The sequence below is a fragment of the Ovis aries genome, chromosome 8 (assembly GCF_016772045.2).
Source record: "Ovis aries strain OAR_USU_Benz2616 breed Rambouillet chromosome 8, ARS-UI_Ramb_v3.0, whole genome shotgun sequence".
Lineage (NCBI taxonomy): Eukaryota > Metazoa > Chordata > Mammalia > Artiodactyla > Bovidae > Ovis > Ovis aries.
In genome coordinates, this window is record NC_056061.1 from 89,524,889 (window position 1) to 89,552,387 (window position 27,499).

At 48.4% G+C, this 27,499-nt stretch overlaps 1 protein-coding gene across 3 annotated transcripts; it reads left to right on the plus strand.

The window, feature by feature from the left end:
- CEP43 (centrosomal protein 43) lies at positions 1–27,499 on the plus strand. Of its 3 annotated transcripts, XM_015097272.3 has the most exons (13): positions 1–183; positions 1,386–1,439; positions 2,031–2,085; positions 2,552–2,640; positions 3,082–3,219; positions 7,279–7,359; positions 10,302–10,361; positions 19,619–19,845; positions 21,720–21,832; positions 23,434–23,502; positions 24,100–24,139; positions 25,013–25,109; positions 26,635–27,499. In XM_015097272.3, exons 1-13 carry the CDS (start codon positions 82–84, stop codon positions 26,707–26,709), a joined length of 1,200 nt encoding a protein of 399 aa, XP_014952758.2. In that variant the 5' UTR covers positions 1–81; the 3' UTR covers positions 26,710–27,499. The 3 variants fall into 3 exon arrangements, with proteins under 3 accessions (XP_014952758.2, XP_027828459.1, XP_027828460.1); XM_027972658.2 differs by lacking the exon at positions 10,302–10,361; XM_027972659.2 differs by lacking the exons at positions 21,720–21,832; positions 23,434–23,502; positions 24,100–24,139.

A 27,499-nucleotide genomic window follows, 5' to 3' on the forward strand; every position in this document is an offset into this window, starting at 1 on the left:
GTGGTCTCGGCCGCGCGCCCTGCGGGCTGAGGCGACCGGCGGCCGTTGGCGCGGCTTGGGCGGTTGTCTTGGAGAAGCAAGATGGCGGCGACGGCGGCCGCGGTGGTGGCGGAGGAGGACACGGAGCTGCGGGACCTGCTGGTGCAGACGCTGGAGAACAGCGGGGTCCTGAACCGCATCAAGGTGAGGCGGGGGCCTGGGAGCTGGCGGGCGGGCGGCGGGCCGCGCTCGCGCGCCGCAGGGCCCGTGTGGACGCCGGCGTCACAAAGGGGCGCGGGGCGCGACGGACGGGCCGCCCGGGCTGGGGTCCGGGCCGCCGGCCACCTCGGGGGGGTCGGGGGTCAGTCACGGGGAGCCCCAGGCGGTGCGGCTGTGAGCGGACGAAGGGGCCCAGCCGGCTTTAGTCGGAGGAGGCCGACCCCGGCGTCCGGGGTCCAGTCTGCCGCAGCCCCGCCTGGTTCCCACTGCACGTCCGGGGTCCAGTTGTTCACTGTCCCGTCTGATCCCCACTGCACGTTTGGGGTCCAGTCTCCCGCAGCCCCGCCTGGTCCCCACTGCACGTTTGGGGTCCAGCTGCTCACTGTCCCCTCTGGTCCCCACTGCACGTTTGGGGTCCAGTTGCGCACTGTCCCGTCTGATCCCCACTGCACGTTTGGGGTCCAGTCTCCCGCAGCCCCACCTGGTTCCCACTGCACGTTTGGGGTCCAGTCTCCCGCAGCCCCCTCTGGTCCCCACTGCACGTTTGGGGTCCAGTTGTTCACTGTCCCGTCTGATCCCCACTGCACGTTTGGGGTCCAATCTCCCGCAGCCCCGCCTGGTCCCCACTGCACGTTTGGGGTCCAGCTGCTCACTGTCCCCTCTGAACCCCACTGCACGTTTGGGGCTCATTTGTGCGCTGCTCCCTGCTGGTCCCCGCCCCGCCCCCGATCGTCCAGTCGCCCAGCGTCCGGTGGTCGAGTTGCGCCCCCCCCTCCCCCCGCTCCTTTGCTCTCCCCCGCCTCTGGCCTGAGCTGCGGGTCGGCCAGCCTCTCCAGCTTTCTGTAACAAGCGGGTTGCGGATGTCCAACAGCTTGTTTCTTGGGGTGTATTTCTCATTCATTCACATTACTGGTGGGCATGAGTAAGGACTGGAGATCACAGCTTAAACCAGAGAGATGGGTGCTGAGAGAGAGAGTGCTGCCCGAACAGTAGCCTTGAGAGCTTGTGTCGTTTTCTTCAGAGTGTGTCAGGATGCCCTCTGACCTCTCTGCACCTGCCTCCTAAGCGTTATAATCTTGCTGGTTTTCGTTTTGAGTTTGGAAATTGCGGTGTTTGTGCTTCTTACCGTGAAAATTGTCTGGAGATAATTTTTGTTCCTTTCCTCCTCCCCATCCCGCTTTTTAAAGGCTGAACTCCGAGCAGCTGTGTTTTTAGCACTAGAGGAGCAAGAGAAAGTAGAGGTATGAAATCTACAAACTTTAATGACTGTATTCGTTTATGTTTAAGTTCTAATTACTTAAAAACCATTCTGGAATGCTGTTTATAGTAGTGTATAGTCAGGGGTAATTTTGAACTAAAGATTATGCTTCTTTACTGTTAGGGGAGGGTCGAGGTTATTCTCTTTGCATGTATACTTTAGAGTTTTGGGGTAACCTAAAGAAAGTTATCACAGGAACTCTGAAGTCAGCACTAAATCTCATAGATCCCTTCCCTTAGGGGAAATTGGAAACACTTGAAGAAATGGGTTCGTAGTCCTGTATGCTCCAGGGATCTCTAATTCATTAACATTTAAAATCATTACTATCACACCTAAAAATCTCTTTTGCTGCTGTCAGGAACAATCTCCTAATTGAATATCTCAGTCCTTACGTTAACAAGAAAAAAAACCAGTTCCTGTAATAATCAGTAGTTACAGAATAGGTTTAACCAAGATTTTTTGTGTGGTAGTATTTTACTTAATATCTTGCCAAAAAATTAAACTTTGGTGTACATTTTGTAGTGGTTTTGGGGACAAACATGTAACGCTTAATGATATTTCATTTTTTTAACAGAACAAAACTCCTTTAGTCAATGAGAGCCTGAAAAAGTTTTTAAATACAAAAGATGGTAAGATGTTTGCTGTTTGTCTGTCTCTGAATTTTCAAATCTTGACTCTATTTGAGAGAAGTCAGGAATTTCAGATTATTTTTTGAAATTTCAATTATTAGAAGTTCTCATTTTAAATTGAATATGATTGGACAACTATTGATTTGCTATTGAAAATCCTTGGCTATGGAACATTATTGGTTAAAGACAGTTTTATCACAGAAAGCTGACTTACTGTAAAAATTTATAAGCAAAATAATCTAATCCATTTAGGCAACGTCATATTGTCTTACTTATTGTTTCAGACTGACCATCCGAATGAGGGAGACTGAGACAGTTATCCCTTAACTGTATTATTCAGAGAGAAGAGGTTGTCACTTAAAACCTTGAGGAACTTTATCCCCTTTAGCTATCTTACTTCCAGTGTCGGTGGTGAGGCTTTGGGTTCCTAAAGATCCTTTCCCACTTTCTCTTTCACTCTTTGCAGGCCGGCTGGTGGCCAGTCTCGTTGCTGAGTTTCTTCAGTTTTTCAACCTTGACTTCACCTTGGCGGTGTTCCAGCCCGAAACTAGCACAGTAAGAACGGCGCTTCTTGATGTCTGTCCTTGAGGCTGCCGTTGACACAGACGGGCTCGCCACAAGCTGAAAAGTAACAAAGTTCGACCGTGTAGAGTGTCTTGCATAAAGACTGTTTTTTATGATTGACTATGTCTCAGTTCCTTAAAAGCCATCTGAGCTGTTAGACAGCTGGCACCAGTGTCCCTGCTTCACAGAACCTGACAGGATTGTTCTTGCAGAGCCAGTTTGTTCCGGTGCTAGCCTGCGCCTGCTCGTGGGGACTTTGAATGTGGAGATGCGTAATCTTAAAAATGGAGATTTCATTCATTAGAAAAATGGTGTCTTTGAGTTTAGAGATGCCTTTAAGGTTGAAAATGCTTTTCTTTCGCCTCTGAAAATAGTTTTGCTACATTTTTGTGCATCTCTGTTTTACTTTCTTACATCTTATTTCTTTCCCAGTTTCAAGGTCTTGAAGGTCGAGAGAATTTAGCCCGAGATTTAGGAATTATTGAAGCCGAAGGTACTGTGGGTGGACCCTTATTATTAGAAGTGATCAGACGCTGTCAACAAAGAGACAAAGGGCTGGCCAGCGGGGAAGTGAGTACGGCCCTGTCCTTTGCTGTCTGTTTCCGTCTTCCCGTCACTGCGCATCTAGGGCGGCCACGCGGATTAGTTGACACGTGTTGAGTCAGGTTGAACAAAAAGAGGCCATTTCTTCAAATCAAACCAGACATACTCAGAGTTTGTATAAATGCACAATTTGATGAAAACTGTAGACACAGAAGCTCTGAAGCTGCTGCTGTGCCTTTCTGGGGAGGGATGCTCAGAGCGCGGGGTTTGGGCCGGGTGTGTGGAGTCCCTGCCGGCTCCCCCACTAACTGAGTTCGGCCTTGGTCATGTGGCTCTCTGCCCGGCTCCTCCTCTGTGGACGGGGATGGTGGACTTCCACTCGGGCATGGGGAGGCTCACGTGCACGAGTTAGTGCGTGTGAGATACTGAGGACACCCAATGGATTGTTGGTCATTATTTTTATTATTGCTTCTAAACACAGACGGGCTGAATTGTAGGCTTGTTAACAATTTTTTGAACGTAAAGTCTTTTTAAAACTAGGCTTAAAACTTTGAACTGTTGATTTTGCAGTTTCCAAACATTTTCATAATTTTTAAAATTAGCCATTGTATTTCTGATTTTTAGCCTTTCTTTTTAGAAATCACGCTAATGAGATTAATGGTCTGGTTTCCTTTACAGTCATTTCCCATCAAGGTGCTGTTTCACAGACACAGCGCTGACTGTCTCAGACACCTAGTTGAGTAGAGGCGGGCGGGCAGGAGCCTGGGAGGCTGTGGGCTGCTGTTGCTCCATCTGGAGAGTCTCAAGAGTGTGTTTCCCATTAGAATCTTCAAAAATCATTAAAGCTTGAGTACCTACAGCATCAAAGGCATACTAAATAGATTGTTTCTTTAAAATATAAAATATAAGCCAAGTCATCTGTTGGGAGGGGTTGGGAGCTAGTCAGGGTGCACTCACGTAAGGAAACGGACATTTAAATTAAGGCTTCCGTGGTGGCTCAGCTGGTAAAGAATCCACCTGCAATGCAGGAGGTAGAAGAGACGTGGGTTCCAGTCCTGGGTCGGGAAGAGCCCCCGGAGAAGGCAGTGGCAGCCCAGTCCAGTGTTCTTGCCTAGAGAATCTCATGGACAGAGGAGCCTGGCGGGCTACAGCTCATGGGGTCGCAAAGAGTCAGACACTGCTGAGCAGCCGAGCCCACACACAGCCATGGTAGAGGACAGACACTAGCCCGTGAGTAGCTCTGCACACGTAGGGGCAGCAGTGTTAGTCAGCAGAGGGCAGCAGCTGTTTCAGGTTGGAATTTTGCTGCGCTCCGTCGCAGTGTGAGGCGGGGGATTGTGTGGGAGGGTACTGGAGAAGGCGGTGAGCTCCGACCGCAGCGTGTGCGCTGGGGCCCAGTCATCTGTAATAGTCGAGCAGTTTTTGGTGTGAACTCACTCCCTGAGGCCGTCGTGCTGGCCTCTGGTGAACTGAAAGGTGGCCTTGGCCCCTGCCGTCTGCTGGGCCTCCATCTGTGGATGGAGGTGGCCCTGGCTGCTGTGTCTCTCCGCTTGCCCCTTTTGTCTTGTCTCTCTCTGCTCTTTGATTCCCCTCGTGCAGGGGTGGCTTGCCCTCTGTCTGTCTGGTTTGCTCTCCCTGCCTTAGCATCCCAGCAGTAACCTGGACTCTGGGGCCAGACTGCGTGGGTGACACGCCAGCTCTGCTCCACCCTGTGTGTGACCCTCTTTGGCCATTTTACCTCCACCTGCCTCAGGTCCTGCACCTGTGAGTTGGAGAGAGTCGGGTGTGTTTGTGGCCGCATCGAGGATTGGAGGCTGCCGCGTCCTGGAGTTCTGGGACCTAGGCTGGGCAGGCCATGACCACTGTTCCTGTTCCTTCCTTTGCTGTTAGGACTGAACACAGGACTCCCAAGCCCAGCCCGATCGTTTTCACAGGCTTGAGACCAGAATTTCCAGCCTTTCACCTGGGTAACTCACTGGCACGTTTGAATCTTTGTGGAAGAACACTGACATCACTGTCTTGACTTCTGACGGAGCGAAAGCTGCACCAGGCCAGCGGTGGTCCCCACCCCCAGCCCGCCCGGCCCCTTCTGCACGCCCTGTCTCAGTGTGTGTGGGATCTGCCCTGTGACTCGGCTCACCCCGGCCCCGTTTGCCAGAAAGCATTGTCACTGTCCCTCCTGAGCGCTGTGGGTTGGGCAGCGGCTCCTGAAGGAAAGGCTGGTTCCTGGGAGCTCCCTGTGCCCTCCTTGGCAGGCTGTCTGCCTCAAACACAGACTCAGTGGGAGCTTTCCTGTCCGGTTGCTTTGATTAGGAATCTGTAACTCTTCACAGACGGGTCCAAAGCCTCCCACTCAGTTTGCCTGGTTCGTAGGTGAGGTCTGTCACGTGGACCCGGCCTGGGGTCTCTGCAGCTCCAGAAGGTGATCGTGTCCTCCCTCAGGAAGCAGGACCGTTAGGCTGGACATGTCATCTCTGCTTTCTGCTGGTTTTCCGCCCTTAATACCCGGGGTCTTATCTTAGCAGTTCATAGTGTACATGCACAGACACGCACGCTGGATCGATGCTTAGAGTAGGGAGCTCACAGGTATCTGCTTGGGCCCTTTTGTCATTTACTAGTCCTTAACACTTAGAGGGGAAACATTCTGTGATTTTTATAATGAAGTAAAAAATTGTCGATTTAATTGACCTCATTTTGACTTTTGATGCTGGAGAAGAAAACTAGCTGTGGATTAGCCCACTGAAATCAGAGACGCTTTCAGCAGACGTGATTCTGTGTGTGTGTGCGTGTGCGCGTGCGTGTGTGAAGTTGCTTCAGTTGCCTCTGCGACCCTGTGGACCATAGACTGCTGGGTCCTCCGTCCGTGGGGCTCTCCAGCAAGAGGACTGGAGGGGGCTGCCCTGTCCTCCTCCAGGGGATCCGCCCAACCCAGGGACGGAACCTACGCCTCTCATCTCTCCTGAAACGCAGGCAGGTTCTTTACCACTAGCGCCACCTGGGAAGCCTCAAAATGTGCGTTTTAAACCTTCCTTAAAACCGGGTTGCTGGGTCCACACCTTTTTAGCCTTTTCTGTTCACGATTGCCGAATTAATCCTAAAATTCAGCCCTTTGTCCATTTTTTCCCTCTTCAAACGTTGCAGTGAGTATGGAATGACACTGAATAATCTCCAGGTTCCTCAGCTGTGGGCTTCCCTGGTGGCTCAGCTGGTAAAGAATCTGCCTGCAATGCGGGAGACCTGGGTTTGATCCCTGGGTTGGGACGATGCCCTGGAGAAGGCTACCCACTCCGGTGTTCTGGCCTGGAGACTTTCTTGGACAGAGGAGCCTGGCGGGCTGCAGTCCGTGGGGTCTCAAAGAGTCAGACACGCCTGAGCAGCTCTCACTTCCTCAGCTGTAAGCTCCTGCACGATGGGGTCCCTGTGGCTTTCTAGCCCCGTGCCTGGGTTTGAATCTGGACGCTTCAGACAGAGCACACCCCGGAGTGGCCTTTGCTTCCTTGCCTTGCCCTTTTTCTCTTCCCTTTTCCACCTGAAGTGGTGATCCTCTCCCCCACCCAGCTCTGCAGTGTTGCCGTCCACCTTGTCCCTCTCCTTCCCCTCTCGCTCCTGGCAGCCCGTGTGATTTAGTGCCTCATCCTGCGTTTTTAAAATAGTTACTTGTTTTTATGAGGTTTTTTTTTTTTTTTTTTTGAGACCAAATGAGGTAAAGAAGTCCAGGGAGGGAAGAAAGAAAGAGATGGTCTTTGAGAATCAGAGGACAGTGTTTTTGTGGAGAGCAGGAAAAGCAAAGTGAGAAGGTTCACTTGGCAAGAATGCTAGGGGTGTATTTATGAATACATGTGGCCTGAGGAGCCTGTTCCAGGTGCTTGAAGGAAGCACTCAGCAGGTGATTAGAATCCTGAGTCTGTTTATTTGTGGTTGTGGTAAAATTTGGAGAAAATCTAAGGATATTTATATTAATAGGAAGAAATAAAAATGGCAACATTGTGTGGTGGTTTTAAATGTTTAAATTCTGTTGAGGTATAAACTAGTATTTTGTGCTTTGTTTTTAAGCGTGTTTTAATTTTCAACCATGTAACATTTCAGGGTGCTCTGGACCTGTCTGATGTACATTCTCCACCAAAGTCACCAGAAGGAAAAACAGGCGCACATACTCCCCCCAGTAAGGTGAGCGGGCCAAGGCTCCTGTCTCTAGTCTTGGTATGAGGGTCGTTGTTGAAAGTGCTTTTTATCTTTTGTTGAAGTCTTTATTTATGAGAATCTTCTGAAATTTTAATAAGCTCCTTTGAGGCCATTATACAAGTCAGTAGGTTTTTTAAAATGCCATGTAAATATGTTCTTAAATTGTTTCATCAGTGATTTATATGCTGAGCCACATGAGATTTGTATCTTAGTACTATGCATTTTTAAAATATTAAATTAACTTTTTCTAATCAAAAATTTTTTAAAATTCTTTTGCTTTGTTGATAGTGTTTTGAATATTGTATCATAGAAAGAAATGTGCTGTTAGTAAGAGAATTGTAGGATATTTGGGTTCATTTCATAGTTTGAACATTTTGTCCAATTGACAGAAGAAGTTTACTTCTTTCTCACTTTTAAATTCCTATAATTTCAGAATATTAAATTCCAGAATATAAAATTGTTGTGCTAAATACTGTAGACAGGTGCTCAGATCTGGAATTGTACATTGTGATGGTTTTTTATATTGATGAGCTCTTTTGAGAATTTACAAGAACGTTGATGTACTCTGGTTATCTTTGTGTGGGTGTCATGGTATGTGTATGAGTTGTGTGTGTCTCTGCATGTATGTGTGTGTCTCTGCACGTGTATGTATGAGGGGTGTGTCTGTGTACGTGTGTGAGTTGTGTGTTGTCTACACGTGCATGTGTGTGTCGTGTGTGTGTGCATGTGTCTGCGTGTGTGTCTGCACATGTGTGTATGAGTTGCGTGTCTGCGTGCGTGCATGTGTATGAAGTGTGTGTGTGCGTGCATGTGTATGAAGTGTGTGTGTGCATGCACATGAGGGGTGTGTGTGTCTGTGCATGCATGTGAGTTGTGTGTGTGTGCGTGCACGTGTCTGAGGGGTGTGTGTGTGTGCACGTGTCTAGGAGGTGTGTGTATGTGTGCACGTGTCTATGAGTTGTGTCTGAGTTGTGTGTGTCTGCTTGCACGTGTCTGTGAGGGGTGTGTGTGTCTGTGTGTGCACGTGTCTAGGAGGTGTGTGTGTGTGTGCACGTGTCTATGAGTTGTGTGTGAGTTGTGTGTGTCTGCTTGCACGTGTCTGTGAGGGGTGTGTGTGTCTGTGTGTGCACGTGTCTAGGAGGTGTGTGTGTGTGTGCACGTGTCTATGAGTTGTGTGTGAGTTGTGTGTGTCTGTGCGTGCACGTGTCTATGAGGTGTGTGTGTGAGTTCAAGTTAAGGCCTTCTGACTTCAGGGATTTGGATCACGGAGAAGAAACGGAGTGGGGCCCGTGCTGGAGTTTAGAATCAGGGCTGCCCGTCCTAGAGGGGAGGATGGAAGGGTGATGGTCAGGAAGGGCGTCCTCCCCTGCGCCAGGTGGCGCTCCACGCGGTGGGCGAGCCCGCGGGTGCCGCCCACGGGGCGTGGGTCTGCTGGTGCCGTGTGAGCGCCTCTGGTGGAGCGCGTCCCCCCCCCGACGGCTCCGGTGCTGTGCTGTTCGTGGTGCCACCTGTGTCTTTCTGAGTCAGGTGAAGTCTGGAGAGCAGCGGTTACACTGCTAGGCTCCTTTCTTTTCCAGACGCCTGGGAGTGGACACCAGTGAACGGTTCCAGTTGTTTGTTGCTGGTCCTTTGATTTTGTGGCTCCCTTTTGTTTGTTAAATTGGGAGTCAGGGGTATTGCGCGTTGCTCCCAAGCAGGGCTGAGGCCCTCGTGCTGTTGGCAGCTGCCCTGCTTCCTGAGGCCCAGCAGCCCCTCCTGCTTGGGGGCTGGGGCGGGTGTTGGTCTAGGAAGGGTTCTCCCACGATGCTCCTCAGCCTGGAACTTCTGTGCAGGGAGCGTGAGGTTGAGTCAGTCTGATGCTCTCTTCAGATGAAGTGCCACGCAGAGCCACAGGAGAAGAAAGGTTTGCTTTCTGTGAGAATATCTGGCTTTAGTGGTATTTAAGTTAATGCATATTCCTAGATACTGAGTAGTACCTGTAGCACTGAGTTATTTGGAAGTTCTCTTCTTAGATAGTTTTTCTTAAAGCATGTTAGCAATGCGGACTTTCCGCATATTGTATGTCTTCAGGATGAAATATTAATGTCTGTACATATTTCTATTCTCTCTACATAAAAATGTTTTCAGCTCGACTATGAGACTCTTAGCTTTTAAGTCAGGAAATGTTGCTGTAAGTACAGAAGTGATGGTAGTTTTTAAGGTGAACCTGGAGACACTTGATTGTTTCCAGGTGGTCCCCATCCGCCCTCTGACGGTCTTCAGCTTTGCCTGGGCTCTCCGTCAGCACGTAGGCCTGTGGGGGCAGTGGGTGCTTCGGACACCGTAGCTCATCTCTAGTGGGGCTGTTTGGAGACAAGGCATTCTGCTGGCAGTTAAAATGCAGTTCCTCTCTAGTCCTACAGGATCTTGATTCAGGATCCCAGCACTTTGCCCACCCTTTTCTGGCCAGCTTCCTTCTCTCTCTGAGGTCTCTGAGTGTCTGGGGCTCTAAGAAGGGCATCTCATCAGCCTGGAGAGCTCTAGGAATCCCAGGAAGCTGTGGCCAGGCCCCGGGCCAGCCCACCCCGGACAAGCTCTCTCTGCTTCACCCCGAGAAAGGTGGTTCCTAAAGGAAGCTGCAAGGATGGAAGGCTGGCTTTCTTGGGGTGCCTTTCGCCAGAGTGGGAAGGAGTGAGTCTCACGTGGGGAGCCGGGTGGGGTGAGGTTGTGGGCCCCATGTGTGACCCTGTGACTGCTGGACATGAACTGTAGCCTGAGTTTAGGAAGAGTGTCGAGAAAAGGCTAAAAAAGTGTTTCAAAGAATATATTAATTAGATTTTCCATGTTTAAGACATTGTCTCATAGGAATCTTTTTTAGTTTGGTATGAATTAGCTTATTTTAAAGATTTCTGTCTTGTGGTAAAATGTCATTTTATTCTCATGCTCAGATACCAAGGTATACAGGACAAGGTAAGAAGAAGACAAGCGGGCAGCAGTCTGGTGCCAAGGTAACACGCGGGAGGGCGAGGAGGAGAGCGGCTGGGCGGGCACACCGCCAGCCCCTGTGGGCCTCCCTGGGTGCCCAGTTCCCCTTGGCCTAGGGCTACATTTCCTTTGGAAATACTGCTTTTTTTTTTTTTTTTTTTTTTGCTTTCTTTATCTATGAGCAGAATGTGCTAACATCATGGTGCCGTAAAAGAAAAAGTAGTTTGACTTCCAGTTTTTACCCAGTGAAAATCATATTGTTGCATTTTAAAACTCTGCTCTCAGTTTGCCCTTGAAAATTCCTTGATTTGTTGGCAACAGAAAAAGTTGAAAATACCTTCCTCTTAATTTACTTTCCTCTTAAGTGGATGGTCACCTGTGTATTCTTCACCTTCTGATTTTTATCTGAGGTAATTAGAGCATCAGCGTACTTTTTGGATAAGCTCTAGTTGGTAACCGAAAGGCCAGCCCTGGTGTCCTTCAGGACACTCAGCTGTCAGCCCTGCACGTCCGTTAGCCTTTTTCCGAGCCCTGGCTCTCCAAGCGCCAGCCCACAGTGGACTCGGGGACCTGCTGAGTCCCTGCCTTGGCTGCTCTTTTTCCTCCCCAGAAGGTCTCAGACTTTGAATAAATTGGTAATGTGCTGCTTAAATATTTAAATATTAGAATTCTCAGGAGTAATTATCAATTGCCGGTGTAGTTCTTACACTTATGTAGAGTAGAATCAAGTCATTCAGCGTTTGGCTCTGTGAGAGTCGCTAATCCTTGACGAGTCTTAGTTTGTGTGCCGATTTTTTCACTAAGTTTAAGACTTCCAAAATCTCAGCGTTTTGAAAAATTGTGCTTGGTGTGTTAGCTGGCTTTAGTTCTGGTTTAGTTTCCATGGTGAGTTCCTGTTACGTTTGTTCACACTGTTCTTTATGCACTACTACTCCAGAAGGTGTTTTAAAATGTACTGGAGTATATTGGAATATTTACATAGTGAAAGTCTTCAGTGTTAAGTGCTGAGAGCAAGACAAATTTAACACAGATCCTCCCTGAAGCAGCTTAGGGTCAAATGGCAGAGGTGAGACAGACCTTAAAAATAATTGAAAGTATAAATTGGAATTTTTTAATAGGTGTCTTAAATCTACTTCTTGCTCTTTTTAAAAAGTATATTTTGTAGTATTGCATTCTAAACTCCTGTTGGTGTCATGAGTTTTACAGAAGCTAGAACATTTGAAAGAGGCTGCTGTGTAGAACCAGAGCCCCTGGAGACGCACTTCACTCTGTGTGCTGGTCACAGCCTCGGGGCCCAGACGTCCAGCTTCCTCTGCTCTGAGCAGGGCCTCGCGTGCTCTGAGGGGTGACTGGAGAGTCTGTCCGCCCGGATGCTGGAGTTGCAGGCTGCAAGTTCACCCCTCTTGTTTCGTGATTATACTCCTGAGCCCAGAGCACTTGCTCAGTCACTTGGAAACGGCTTTCCCCTCTCCCTCCTGCTCGCGTTTCTGAGTAGCTTTTACGAGGAGCCTGTGCTGTCCCCCTGTTGTCTGGTTCCAGCCTGAGAGACGAGCCTGTTCTCTCCCGCCCCTGCCTTTCTGCTCCGCTCTGTGCACGTAGCAGGTGCCCAGTACCCTGAAGTAGCCCGACACTCTCCACGTCCTAACAACCCAGATAGCGAGCTGCCTCTGGTCTGGGGTGGCCCATGGCTGGGCTCCACGGGGAGCCCTTCACCACTGTAGGCGGTGGAACCTTCATCTGGGAGTGCCACCCCGGCCGTGAAGGGCCCAAGCCCCGGGTGCCCAGCGGGGAGAGCTGCCCTGCCTAACTGTTTGCTTTGCCTGCAGTAAGGCATAAGTGTTAAGTGCTCATTCAGAAACTTGGCTATTTTCAGAGAAGCTATATTCATATCAGAAACAAACTTTAAAAAATCAGTTATATGGATAACTAGTTTGTACTTATTACTGTTGTAAACCTGTTAATATGCATAGCAAAATCTAAGGTTTTGGACTAATTTAGTAGAAATAAAAGTTACGTTCCTGGTTTTGTTATTGTTGTAAGACAGTGAGGGATGGAGTGGAGGAATACAGGGTACAAAAACACTGGGAGGGAAGCTGTTTCTTTCCTCGGACACTGTCAACGTGTATTCGCATCTGCAACGTAGCTGTAATAATCTGTTTAATTGTAAACTGTTTTGCTGTACCAAGTAAGGTGCTAGTTGTCTGGAAAAAATATCAAAAATCCCAACAGACTTGGTAGGCTCCACAAAGGTTTTTACCATTCAGATGAAGAAACTGAATAAGATGTTAGATGGTTTGTTTGTTTTCAGTATTAAGCAGTTTCAATCATCACATTAAATGGGTCATCAAAGGTTATCCTTTCTGTTCATAATTGTCTTCAGGTGTTTTAAAACTAATTTTTGTTGAGTTTTTTGGTCTCAAGTTCTTAATAAATGACATTTCCTAATTTGCTCCTTATTTTCGGAATTCTGGGATAAGACCAGCCTTCTGTTGATGTGCCTTCCCAGGCGGCTCAGTGGTGAAGAGTCCGCCTGCCGGCGCAGGAGCGGGAGGAGGGGAGGGGAGCCGAGGCCTGGCACAGAGGGAATTAAAACTGGACAGATGCTTTGAAGTGCTTCTGCAGAGTGGGATATTCCTTTGGCTTTTATGTTTCTCTCTTAGGAACAGTGCAGATTAAGCCTTTAGTGTAGAAAAAAAGCAAGTTTGTTTTCTTCCAGGTTTTTAAGACAGTCTAATAATCGAGTTTTCAGCTACTGGGAAAACAGTAATTTCTCTGTGAAACTTCTCTGTGATGCTAATTTTCTGTTAGTGTAGAAATGATTAAAGTCTTGACTGTGTAAGTGTTCTGGAGAAAATGAATCGCCCACTAAAGTTTTCTTACAGTTTTGCTGTAGTTTACCTTAAAGTGTATTAGTCCTGACGTTCACCCAAGTCACCCAAGTGACGGCCACGGTGCTGGGCAGTCGGCCTCTCTCTGTTAAGAAAAGACACAACTCCGTTATGTTTCAGATGTTTATTGTAAATACCTCTTAGTTCCCAGGGCTGCTGTAACAAAATCCCCCAAACGTGGTAGCTCAGAACAGTGGACATGGATTGTTCCCGGCTCTGGAGGCTGGAGTCTGAGATCAGGGTGTCTCAGGATTGTCTCCTTCTAAGGTGGGAAGGAGAGGTCTTTCCTGCCTCTCCACAACTTCTCATGGCTCCTGGCCCTCCTGCATGCTCTTTGGCGTGCAGACACGTCACCCACGTGTCTGCTGTCACGTTCATGGGGCCATCTCCCTGAGTTCATCTGTCCTCCCTCATCAGGACACCAGGGGTATTGTGTTAGAGGCCTGTCCTCCTCCATGACCTCCTCATAGCTGGTTACATCTGTAGTGACCCTGTTTGTAAAGGAGGGCACGTTCTTGAGTCCTATGCATTAGGCTTACAATGTCCCTTTTTTGGGGGACAGTGGAGAATCAGCGGAGAAATAACTCCAGAAGGAATGAAGGGATGGGGCCAAAGCAAAACCAGCACCCAGCTGGGGATGGGACTGGTGATGGAAGCAAGGCCCGACGCTGTGAAGGGCAATATTGCATAGGAGCCTGGAATGTCAGGTCCATGAATCAAGGCAAAGTGGGAGTGGTCAAACAGGAGATGGCGAGAGTGAACGTCGACATTCTAGGAATCAGCGAACTGAATGGGTGAATTTAACTCAGATGACCGTTATATCTGCTCCTGTGGGCAGGAATCCCTCAGAAGAAGTGTAGTAGCCATTGTAGTCAACAAAAGAGTCCGAGATGCAGTACTCAGACACGGTCTCAAAAGCGACAGAATGATTTTTGTTCATTTCCAATGCAAACCATTCAATATCATGGTAATCCAAGTCTATGCCCTGACCAGTAATGCTGAAGAAGCTGAAGTTGAATGGTTCTATGAAGACCTACAAGACCTTTTAGAACTCACACCCAAAAAAGATGTCCTTTTCATTATAGGGGACTAAATTCAAAAGTAGGAAGTCAAGAAACACCTGGAGTAACAGGCAAATTTGGCCTTGGAGTACAGAATGAAGCAGGGCAAAGACTATAGAGTTTTGCCAAGAAAATGCACTGGTCATAGCAAACACCCTCTTCCAACAACACAGGAGAAGACTTTACACATGGACATCACCAGATGGTCAACACCGAAATCAGATTGATTATATTCTTTGCAGCCAGAGATGGAGAAACTCTATACAGTCAGCAAAATCAAGACCGGGAGCTGACTGTGGCTCAGATCCTTATTGCCATTTCAGACTTAAATTGAAGATGTAGGGAAAACCACTAGACCATTCAGGTATGACCTAAATCAAATCGCTTATGATTATACAGTGAAAGTGAGAAATAGATTTAAGGGACTAGATCTGATAGCGTGCCTGATGAACTATGGACAGAGGTTCATGACATTGTACAGGAGACAGGGATCAAGACCATCCCCAAGAAAAAAAATGCAAAAAAGCAAAATGACTGTCTGAGGAGGCCTTACAAATAGCTGTGAAAAGAAGAGAAGCGAAAAGCAAAGGAGAAAAGGAAGGATATACCCACTTGAATACAAAGAATAGCAAGGAGAGATAAGAAAGCTTTCCTCAGCTATCAGTGTAGAGAAATAGAGGAAAACAATAGAATGGGAAAGACTAGAGATCTCTTCAAGAAAATTAGAGATACCAAGGGACATTTCATGCAAAGATGGGCTCGATAAAGGACAGAAATGGTATGGACCTAACAGAAGCGGAAGATATGAAAAAGAGGTGGCAAGAATACACAGAAGAACTGTACAAAAAGATCTTCACAACCCAGATAATCACGATGGTGTGATCACTCACCTAGAGCCAGACATCCTGGAATGTGAAGTCAGGTGGGCCTTAGGAAGCATCACTACGAACAAAGCTATTGGAGGTGATGGAATTCCAGTTGCTGCTGCTACTGCTACTAAGTCACTTCAGTCATGTCTGACTCTGTGTGACCCCCATAGACGGCAGCCCACCACGCTTCCCTGTCCCTGGGGAATTCCAGTTGAGCTATTTCAAATCCTAAAAGATGATGCTGTGAAAGTGCTACACTCAATATGCCAGCAAATTTGGAAAACTCAGCAGTGGCCACAGGACTGGAAAAGGTCAGTTTTCATTCCAATCCCAAAGAAAGACAGTGCCAAAGAATGCGCAAACTACCGCACAGTTGCACTCATCTCACACGATAGTAAAGTAATGCTCAAAATTCTCCAAGCCAGGCTTCAGCAATACGTGAACTGTGAACTTCCTGATGTTCAAGCTGGTTTTAGAAAAGGCAGAGGAACCAGAGATCAAATTGCCAACATCCACTGGATCGTCAAAAAACAAGAGAGTTCCAGAAAAACATCTGTTTCTGCTTTATTGACTATGCCAAAGCCTTTGACTGTGTGGGTCACAATAAACTGGAAAATTCTGAAAGAGATGGGAATACCAGACCACCTGACCTGCCTCTTGAGAAATTTGTATGCAGGTCAGGAAGCAACAGTTAGAACTGGACATGGACCAACAGACTGGTTACAGATTGGGAAAGGAGTACGTCAAGGCTGTATATTGTCCCCCTGCTTATTTAACTTATATACAGAGTACATCATGAGAAATGCTGGGCTGGAAGAAGCACAAGCTGGAATCAAGATGCTGGGAGAAATATCAGTAACTTCAGATATGCAGATGACACCACCCTTACGGCAGAAAGTGAAGAACAACTAAAGAGCCTCTTGATGAGAGTGAAAGAGGAGAGTGAAAAAGTTGGCTTAAAGCTCAACATTCAGAAAACTAAGATCATGGCATCTGGTCCCATCACTTCATGGCAAATAGATGGGAAAACAGCGGAAACAATGCCTGACTATTTTTGGGGGGCCCCCAAATCACTGTAGATGGTGATTGCAGCCGTGAAATTAACAGTTACTCCTTGGAAGGGAAGTTATGACCAACCTAGATAGCATATTCAAAAGCAGAGACATTACTTTGCCAACAAAGGTCCATCTAGTCAAGGCTATGGTTTTTCCAGTGGTCATGTATGGATGTGAGAGTTGGACTATAAAAGCTGAGCACAGAAGAATTGATGCTTTTGAACTGTGGTGTTGAAGACTCTCGAGAGTCCTTTGGACTGCAAGGAGATCCAACCAGTCCATCCCAAAGGAAATCAGTCCTGAATATTCATTGAAACGGCTGATGCTGAAGCTGAAGCTCTAATGCTTTGGCCACCTGATGCGAAGAGCTGACTCATTGGAAAAGACCCTGATGCTGGGAAGGATTGAAAGCAGGAGGAGAAGGGGACGACAGAGGATGAGATGGTTGGATGGTATCACCGACTCAATGGACATCAGTTTCGGTGAACTCCGGGAATTGGTGATGGACAGGGAGGCCTGGCGTGCTACAGTCCACAGGGTCGCAAAGAGTCGGACATGACTGAGCGATTGAACTGAACTGAACTTTTTGTGGGAATACAATTTAACTCATAATAATCTCCAGGGCCTTTAGGGTAGTCCTGGTATGAATTCTAAACCATTGTCAGGATTTTTTTTTCTGGTCATACTTTTGCAGTACTTTTGTTTTAATCTACAGTATGTTTTGATTAATGTTTCGCCTGTTAAAGTCGATTTCTTTTTTTGTTTAATAGCAAAAAATATGTGGAATCAAGTTTGGTGAATTCATTAGTAACCCAGTTAGATAATGGTCTTTTTGGTAAAAAAAAAAAAAATGAGCCAGTTATAAAGTAATGACATATTCCTATGTGATTTAGAAATTGATTTTGGGAACAATTCCTGAAGTTTCAGTGCTTTAAAGCTTTACTTTCACTCCGTAGATAAATAGAGCTATAGTTTGTTAGTTATTAATTTTAAAGGTGTGCACGTGTTATGCTAAGCATCATGATGTGCTATGCCATGAAAGCTGTCTTCCTAAAACTCGCCTTTTGTTTCATAGCAAGAATGTTGCTAAAACTTGTCAGAAATAAGCGTGGACATATTAGTTACTCAGTTCAGATAATTCATTATGTGAACTTAAGTTATGCTGATGATGTGAATTCACAGGGAGCGAGGCTTTGAAATGGCGATTGTTTTTTGTAATGTGCCTTACATCTGTGTTTGTCTATTTCAGGTCAGGCATCCTTTTGAGTTTTCTCAGGGGTGTTTTGAAGGAGATATTGTCTCAGTATCTATAGTCATAAATGTGTTTAAATATCAGAATAATTCAGGGTATTTATTTCCTAATGTATATTCCTTTGAAAAGATACAAATCTTTTAAAACATTTGTAAATCAGAAATTATAATGGGCATGAATCTTATTAAGAAATAAATAAGTGGTTGGTGTGTCTCTGTAACTAATAATAACAGGAAAACTTCAAGAAGGTTGTGAGGAAATTTGAGAAATTGTGTGTTTCTTTGAAAATATCCTATGTTGTCTGAAAAGGAGATAACTTAATGTTTATCTCTCCAGACATCTCTTTTTACACCCACTTATTTCTCTACGTTAATAACATGCGGAATGCATAGCGTGTGTCTTACCTGCTGTAGCCTAATCGTGGCTTCTAGCTAGCGTGAAAAGTCAGCGTGCATCCTGCTGCAGTCCCCTGCCACACCCGTGTTAAAAGTGCAGTCATCCTGGGGTCTCGTAGCACCTGGTGAACCAGTTATAACAGTCTGCCACTGCCCTCCTTCAGTGTTCAGCAGCTTCTCCCCAAGTGCATATCCCTTTTTGCTTCACTCCTCGTGGTAACTTGACTTGGAAAAGACTACTCTGGTTCAGTTCTCATGCCTGAGAACATTAAATTTCTTAAAATTACATAGTAGTAGAGTACAAGGCCTTCCCTGGTGGCTCAAATAGTAAAGAATCGCCCGGAATGCAGGAGACCCGGGTTCAATTCGTGGGTCAGGAAGATCCCCTGGAGAAGGGAATGGCAGCCCACTCCAGATTCCTGCCTGGAGAATTCCATGGACAGAGGAGCCTGGCAGGCTACATGGGATCCGTGGGATTGCAGTGAGTCCGGCATGAGTGAGCACACGCAGAGTACAGGCTGCGTTGCGTATTCCGCGTTTCAGGAGAGCGCTCTGCTCACACACCTGGCAGCGTACTCAGTGCTGCCCTCTGCAGTGGGAGGGCTAAATCCGACCCATATGAACTGCAGTTTCCTGTGACTCAGCTGGACAGAGTGTAGGCCTTTTGCATAGCCTCTGGAATCAGACTCTGATAGCAGGCCCCTTAGCCCCCCGGAGGCCGGGGCACGCGACCGAGATGCCTCTGCGTCTGCTTTCCCCTGTTGGCAGGGAGACAGAAGCTGCCCACGTAGCAGAGAGTTCCTTTGAGGATTAAGGTCAGGCGACCATGGGAGGCATTGGAAGGCTTTCCATAAATGATAGCTCCTTTTATTATTGCTATCCTGGTTTTTGGTTTCATTATTATTTTTATTGTTGTTGACATAGACGTGTCTAAAGGCAAAAAGAAATGTGACCAAGGATAAATAAAATTTGGTTGTGAAGGATAGGGCTGACTGAAAACAAGAAACACATTTTGTGCTAACGTCACCAGGTCAGTAGGACAAGAGTAAGGATGAATGCTTGACAGAGGCGTGTGTTGCTTTGAGGCGTATAGAAACATGGGACTTCTTTGTGGCTGACAACGGTAAAGAGTCTGCCTGCAGTGCGAGAGACTCGAGTTCGATATCTGAGTGGGGAGGATCCCCTGGAGAATGGAGTAGCTATCCACTCCAGTATTCCTGCCTGGATAATTCCACAGACACACGAGCTGGTGAGCTGCAGTCCATGGGGTCGCAGAGTCGGACACGGCTGAGCGACTAGCACTTGAACTTTCACGTAGAAACACGCGTCCGTGAATGTGCGAGGAAGGTGTGGGCCAGGCAGTCACTGGAAGTCTGGAGTAACAGCGGTGACTTCACTTGTGAAACTTCGATCTTGATGCCCTTGGCATTTGGCACTGGGTAGAAATTGTGCGTTTTCCTGACGTGCCCTGTTTTTCTCCTGGGTTCATTTCGGTGACGTGCTGATGGTGGTGCTCCTCCTTGCCTCCTCATTCGCTCTCCATCTGCCATTTGAAAACACTCTAAGGTGGTTTATGAAGCAGTGGTGCGTGTGTAGGAGGAGATGGGAGAGTCTGTTTGTGCATGGGCTAGGTAACGGTGTTTCCACGGAGGGAGGGAGGGAGGAATGGTGTAAACACGTCTGGCACTCTTCCCCTTCAGAAGTTAGTCATAAACTGGCTGTCATCACCAAGAACTTCCGTCTTTTCCTCCGTCTTCTAGAAGGCCAGCAGTGATGCTAGTCACAGCGACACCAGTATCTCATCGTCAGAACCGAAGAGCAGAAGCAGTCTTCACTTACTGGCCCATGAAACTAAAATCGGGTCCTTGTTAAACAACAACAGTCTCGATGTCAACGCCAAAGCGGGTCCCGGTCCAGATGAAGATGACCTGGAAGGGGATTCTTTCTTTGATGACCCCCTTCCTAAACCAGAAGCAGCGTACGGTTGGTGAGTAACCTGTGCTTTTATGCTGTCAGACCCGAGGCTTAGAAATGGAGTTTCTACATGTTTTATTTTGTGTTTAAGAAAATGAGCTACCAATGGTCTGTGATTATTGAATTCATAAATCTGATTTTGTGTCCTTAAAGCCTTTTAGGGCTTAAAGAGTCCAGGTTTTGAAAGACCTGGACATTAATGATTTCAGCAGGTAGGTGTGTGGTGCGTGCCGGGCGTGTGCCAGGTGCAGCAGTGATGAGGCAGGCCAGGCTCTGCCTCTGGGAACTCACACGCGGATGGCAGGCGCCGTGTCGGGGCAAAGCCGCGTTAGGGAGCTGAGCTGTGAGGGCAGGAGTGCGAGTGTGGGGGCCTCTGGGTCTCGAGGTGTTGGAGCAGGCCTCAGCCCCAGGGTGGGCTCCTGGGGCTGTGCGGACAGGAGGCTTCACGGGCCGCGGTGTGGCGGGCCTGAGCCCCTGGGCCAAGGCGCCTGTCGGAGGTGGTCTTGGGCCCGGGGAGCGACACGGCCAGGCCTGGCCCTGCTGTGATGGTCCTGGAAGCCCGGGCTCTGAGCAGTGGTGATCGGGACAGACCTGCGCTGTGGCGGGATCTGGCTGCTGGGTCTGCAGACGGAAGCTGTGGGGGGAGCCAGGTGAAGTGCTGAGGATAGTGGGTTAGGGATGTTCTCTGAATGTGGATCCAGAGGGGTTTGCTGGCAAGTGTGCGGGACACAGAGCAGTGTCAGGCCACCTCCAGGGTTGCTGGGCTAAGGGACTGGAAGGCTGGCACTGCTGTCACGGAGGTGAAGGGTGGAGAGAGCAAGGCTGGCTACACAGGGGGCCGTATGGCCCTCTGGACCGCACTTCCCGCCTGCTGATTTAAGAAGGTTGCCGATGCGAAGAAGTGTGTTTTCGGGTGTGAGCGTGGGTGTGAAGGCAGAGGTCTGGGCTGGAGGAGACAGGAAAGACTTATCCCTCTGAGCTAAAGGCCCGGCAGGGGAGCTGAAGGGCCCCTGAGGAAGGGCACTGTGGCGGGAAGGGAACCCGGGGGACGGGAGACGAGGCCAGGGTGGGCGGCTGAGGGTCACACCGTGCTCAGCGCCTGCAGGCCGCCCAGGGCCTCCCCAGGCAGTCTGCCCGAGGGGGCCGGACCGGGGCAGGTCAGGCTGGGCTCGAGAGCCCGAGGGTGGAGGGCTGTGGGGACGAGTGGTTTCCTGCTTAGTTGACTGTGGGGGTCGCAGAGGGCATGGTGGCGGCTGGAGGGGACACGGGGTGAGAAGCGTCCCGGTGGGAAACAGCAGCACGCCTGTATGTTGCTGAAAAGAACCAAGTCTTAAAGAGGGAAATTGGAAACGAGGTCAGAGAGGGACGGGACTCCTGGAGTGCTGGAGGGGTGAGAGGGCGTGGTGTCAGAGTGCGAGCAGGCGGGCCAGGCGTGTTGTCAGACATCTGCGGGAGGCGGGCAGTCCCGGCTCTGAGCAGAGGTCAGGGGTCAGCTGGCGGGGTGATCTGTGGCCCGGCCGGCGGGGCTGTGTCTGCAGGGTTGCGCTGTGCTCGTCGGCTCCCAGGCTGTTCCTTGCCTGCAGCTCTGGGCCCCTGAAGCAGCTCCCAGTGAAAGCACAGACGGTGAAGCTGATGAGAGGGGCAGGTTCGTTTGGGGGAGAAAATTCTGGAGAGAGGCGATAGCGCCCTGCACGACTTTGCAGCGATTCGTGGTCGGCTTTGCAGCGATTCGTGGTCGGCTTTGCCCGGCAGGTTTTGGCTTCTGTCTGTGACATGCATGCTCTTCAGTTCCCAGCCCCTACGTGGCCTGTGAGACGCAGTCAAGTTGCCTGTGTGTTAGGGGCAGCATGTGAGAGCCCCATTAACTGTGTGCTTGTTTCCCGTCAGGAGAAGTGAACCCAGTAAGCAAGCAGGAAGCCATGCATCGCTCTCTGATGCGCCCCCCCTAAAAAGTGGACTCAGCTCCCTTGCTGGAGCCCCTTCATTGAAAGAGTCTGAAAGTGAGTGTCTGAAAGTTCTAGATTTGCTGGTTGAAGACATGTACTTCGAAGGCTGCTGATACTTTTCCTCTAATTGTGCATGATCATTTGTTTTTTCAGAAAATGCATGTGAAACCCTAGGGATAGCCTGCAATTTTACTACTCAGTGATATTTTCTGTTAATATTTTGTTTCTTTTAAAGTTTCTTTTGAGTCTGGTCATATCTTCTATACTGGTTTATATTCTGCTTTTTCTATGCCATGAAAATACTTTTAGAAAATTGAGTTTTTAGCTGTCTTATATAATAAATGGCATAATTTTAAGCCCTCTCTCTTTTGCTGGACATTTGAAATCACTTACGTAGGATTCAAGTACAATCAATTTTTCAGAGTTTCCGTTAGAGACTCTGTGCACACCACAGCAGTCACTATGAGAACGTTAGGACGCGCCTCTGGCTTTGGAGATCTGGATCAGCTGTGTGTGTTTGCGTGAAGCCAAGATGGGGACTGTTAGCTCGGCACGGACAGGCCTTGCACACAGATGGTGACGAGACCCAGGGCTTAAAGGCACAGCCTTAAGCATGCAGTAAGCACACAGATGGGCTTGTGTGCTGTATCAGAGTAGATGCCGGGTTTAACTGCCAGTGTTTAGAGCATAAACGTGCCTCTGAGTAGACCTTTATTAGGAAATTGCTCTGGGATTTTGCATAATCTTGTAGTGCTGCTAAGCTCCCCAGATGGCGCTAGAGGTAAAGAACGTGCCTGCCAGTGCAGGTGACCTAAGAGATGCAGGTTCCATCCCTGGATCAGGAAGGTCCCCTGGAGAAGGAAATGGCAGCCCACTCCAGCGTCACGCCTGGGGAATCCCCTGGACTGAGGCGCCTCGCAGGCTACAGTCCACTGGGTCGCACAGAGTCAGACACGACCGAGCACGCACGTAGAGCTGCTGAGCTTTCGCGAGATGTGGCTCCACGTCTCACGATGGATTCCCCAGGGCACGCGCAGGAGGCGGTCTGTGGCTTCTCTCAGATCTAGTAAACTCGCCACGTGTCTGTTAGACTGCCACGTCAGTTCCCCTCCTTTTCTCCTTTCCTGTAGCCCTGTCACCCCCAGGGAAGGAGTCCAGAATGCCATGATCATGCCGCTCTTGACACTGATTTGGGAGTAGTGGCTGAGAGAGGGCGTTCAGAACGAGGGCTGAGAAACGGAACTGGCGAGGAGATGAGCTTAGTAAGCGAAATAGCCGTTAAATTGAAGCGAAAGGCAGAAGTTTAACAGAAAAATAAAACTGATGAGGATAGTTGTGGACTGTGAATTCATACCCAGTAGGGCTTCTTACGGTTGGGTAAAAATGGTTTCGATTGCCAAGTTCCAATAAAGAATACAGTATAGCAACAGAAAGTCTGTGTATTACAGCAGTGTGTAGTTAAAAGGGGTGTGTGATACATAAGGTAAGTGTGTTGTATTGTGTAATGGATAATGCAGTGTAATTAGTCACAAGTCGTAATTTATTAGCGTTCAGTTATCATGTGTCAATAGACCCTGAAAAAAAAAGTTGACATGGTTTGGAGACTGTTGTATTCTAACAGACAATTTAATGTGAACGTTTTTTCCGGTTCACAGGTAAAAGGGGAAACACAATTCTAAAAGATCTTAAATTGGTCAACGATAGAATTGGATCCCTTGGATTAGGTAACTGAATTTCCAGTTTCAGTATTGGTTGCTTTCAGGTGGCTTGAGAGTAAAATCTTCGGTGAAGGGCCGGTCAGCCTGTCCGGAGCGCCTTGCATCAGACAAAGGTGCTCGTGCTCACAGACGGGCCCTTTGCACGTCTAAAGCACAAGGCAGCCAACTGCAGCGGGGCAGAGCGGGCGCGTCAGGCCTTGTGGCCACGTGCAGTCTGTGTCGGGTGGTGGTGGTTTTACAGGCGCTGAAAACTGTGACAGTCACTCTCAGCTCACAGGCTGCACGGAACAGGCTGTAGGCAGATTTGGCCTGGGGGTCAGCTGCCGTAGAACCAGGCGTTCAGCAGCTGATGGCCGGCCCCGGCACGTTATGTGGCCGCTGTTTGGTGCCGGAATCGGCTGCAGAAGCTGGAGGCGAGTGAGGGGGTGGTTAGTTTCCCCGAATCCAAGTGCGGCCCAGCTGTCCCCACTGTGTTAGCTGGGATTTCACTCTCCTCTCTGTCTGCCTTGGGGTAGTTTTTGAAGGAAACGTGTATGTCTAACTGTAGATATTATGAGGTGTCTTTATTATAAATATATGTGTATGTTTTCTTAAACTTATCAGGGACTGGAGAAGAAGATGACTATGTTGATGATTTTAATAGGTAAGAAAAATGGTTGGACAAGAAATATATGAATTGTCAACAATTTCCGAACAGGACAGTATGACAGAATCACATTTGTGCTTATTTAGTGTCTTTCTTCTCTTTTTTGTGTTGACTGAATGTGAGTTAAAGAGAGTTAATCCAGAACTGTCCCTAGACTTTGGAGCATGTTTTTGATGTCACATTAGAATAAGAACATCTTCATCATGTTCAGGGAGCTTAATGAGAACCAGAAGAGGAACCAGCGTTAAAGGGGTGACTCAGAGGCCGCAGAAGCATGTGGTCACGATCGCCAGTGCTTTGGTCCCCTCTCCGATCTCACTGCTGGGAATCGTCTGCAATGGCGTAAACAAATTGCCCTCTCAGATTGCTTTCCTGATCCAGATAGCATTTCTTGATGTTTTGTTTCAAATAACTTTTCTATAAATGTAAAGAAAATATAATTATGACCTGGCTAATAATTGGGAAGTAATCTTTGTTGTAGATATGATTAGAAATTAAATTTAAATCAGTGTGAGGATTTTATGCAATTGATAGTTTTTTTTCCAATTTAAGATTCATGTTTACTTTGTAACATACAGTATTTTGAGAAATGAAGTGTTAAAAATCTGGGCCTTCTCTCATGCCGTTGTGACCACAGTCACCATTGCGAACCTTAGTTTCCTCATCTGTTAACTGGATCGGGCTGTTCCTGCTGCTGCTACTAAGTTAGCGTAGGATCAAGTGAGATGGGATGGATGGAATGAACGACATGTAGCATTTTATTGTATTTTATTTAAAGACTTAAGATAGCTGAAACATGAAAGAATGGTAGGTACTCTTTCTAAATGCTTGTAATCAGAGTTCTGATGTTTCTCTTTCCCCTGAAATTAGTACCAGCCATCGCTCAGAGAAGAGTGAGCTGAGTATTGGGGAAGAGATTGAGGAGGACCTCTCTGTGGAGATGGACGACGTCAACACCAGTGATAAAGTACGATGCCGTTCCTTCCCCGGGGCGTGCCGTCTGTGCCTGTTGCCTTGAGTCACTGGGAAGCTTCAGAAGCTGGGAGAAAAGCAGTTGAAAATTAGGAAAGGTTTATGGTGGGATTTTCTGCTCCAGATCTGAGAACAGTACCTGTTATGAATGTTTGCAGCTATGGCCCGCTTTGCTTGTGAAACGCCTGCGTGTTATTACTGGGGTTTGCATTGCTGTGGGTGTAGGTCCGCTTCAGTGGGTCAGGTCAGGACTACAGTCAGAGCGCACTGCCTCAGAGTGTAGACAGTGTAGGCAAGGGGTCCTCGTCAGAGACGTCCCTGTGGGAGGCGGTGGCCACAGAGGAGCCCCATGGTGCCGGAGCTGAAGCACAGACTGGCTGCAGGGTGTCGGCGAGCCCTGAGCAGGCTGGGGGATGAGACCGCACTAACAGGCACTTGGGGGTAAAGTCAGGACTCGGTTTCGGAGATCCACACCTGAGCTGTCTGTCGGCAGAGAGCAGAGTGCTCAGGTGTGTGTCAGGTGGGAGATGTCAGGTGGCACCTCAGGGTCGGGTGTTGGTGCCCACGGTAGACCAAGGGAAGCTGCCTCTTGGGTTAGGCTGGCTCCCACCTGGAGGTGAAGCTTGCTTTGCAGAGTGAGGTGGGACTGTGCCTGTCACAGACTACCACGGGGAAAGGCCTTTGACACAGGCCGCATCCTTAGTCTTTGATGTGTGTTTGCTTCCGCAAGCTTTAGCCTTTCATCCTCAGTTTCTTTATTCCTGAGACGGGGGTGTTAATTCCTCCCTTCTAGGGTTGTTCTGAAGGTTAAGTGAAGTGCCTTCTCTGGTTCCTGATACCGTGTACTAATAAAGTTGTAATAATTTGTTTTCTCTTACCATTTCACCTTGTGGCTGCTGCTGCTAAGTTGCTTCAGTCGTGTCCGACTTTGTGCGACCCCATAAATGGCAGCCCACCAGGCTCCCCCCGTCCCTGGGATTCTACAGGCAGGAACACTGGAGTCATCCTAATTAGTCCTGAAAATACTGCTTTAAAGTTACCAAAAGAGCTACAAACGGGTGATTTTAGCAGTCAGTCTTCTTGTTAATGTCGAGTTCACCTGGCTGCTCAGCTTCTGTTATCGTCGCCAGCTTCAAAATGGGAAGAAGAAAGTGAGGAAGAGGACTTTATAAAAAAATATATACTTGGAGGATAATTGCTTTACAGTGTTGATTTCTGCTGTGCATCGTGTGAATCAGCCACAGGTGTAAATACGTCCCCTCCCTCCCACCTCCCACCCGCTCCCACCCCTGTGGGTCCTCACGGAGCCTGAGCTGTGCTCCCTGGCCACAAAGCAGACGCCCACTGGCCTGTATTCCGCGTGTGGTAGCGTGTGTGTTTCCGCGCCAGGACAAGGACTTGACACTGTCAGTCAGTGTGTAGAGTGTAAGACGGGATCTTAAGCTGCAGCAGTGTGCTGAGAATCATTCACGACTGTTTTCTTGCTGACACTGATTCTCTTCTTTCTTCTGAACAACCAGCTTGGGGACCTGACGCAGGACCTGACCGTGTCCCAGCTCAGTGATGTCGCTGATTACCTGGAAGACGTCGCCTAGGCCTGCGAGAGGCACGCGTGCTGGGCAGCAAAGGACGGGACTCTCTGATCAGTTCCTTTTTACCCCCAGACAATCATTCTTTGCTGGAATGTCTGCTCCCTGTTGGTGCCTTGTGTTTCAAAAGATTACAGATATTTTTTAAAATTAACCTTTCATTATACTAGACAAAATAATTCCTATTTGAGCCCATGTGTGGAAGATCTAATATTCCTAATCTGGCTTAGGCACGTGTGTCCCTGTGAAAGCTGATTAGGCTCAAATTCGCCACCAGGAGGGAGCCGGTAGAGTGCCAGTGCTAAGCGCACCGTGAAGGTGTCAGTAAAGCTGCAGGTTCACGGCTCCGCGTGCTGCCTGCGGGCTGGCGCCGGGGCTCAGGCGTGGCGGCAGCAGGGGGCGCGTCTGCAGTCAGAGGGTGCGGTGGTGGGTGGCTCCGCAGGGAGCTGGCCGGTGGCCCGGAAGACCTGCAGCCTGGAGCCCGTCACTGTAAGTTACACTTGATAGGTTGACTTGGCTTTGCATCTCCTTCCGTTTGGGAGGTTTGCTAGACCATTAAGGTTATATCAGAATCCTCGTGTGTGTCCTTCTTAGCTTTGCTCCTTTTAAAGATTGAAATCTGGAGGTACTTGTGATTTCTGATTTGTGGAATCAATTTGTGGAATTGTCCCTGATGCATTTGAGGTCACCGCCCTGGTTCCATGTAAGCAGTTTATTCACAGGTTCTCCTCACTGCAGTTATAATTTATTATTTGTAAAGATGCTTTGAAACATTAAATACAAAATGCACCTGAAA

Bases quoted from the DNA above. Each gene is read 5' to 3' on its own strand.
- CEP43 (XM_015097272.3), top strand. From the start codon at position 82: ATGGCGGCGACGGCGGCCGCGGTGGTGGCGGAGGAGGACACGGAGCTG. The intron at 184-1,385 runs GTGAGGCGGGGG...CGCTTTTTAAAG, and splicing joins GGGTCCTGAACCGCATCAAG to GCTGAACTCCGAGCAGCTGT. The intron at 10,362-19,618 runs GTAACACGCGGG...TCCGTCTTCTAG, and splicing joins GGCAGCAGTCTGGTGCCAAG to AAGGCCAGCAGTGATGCTAG.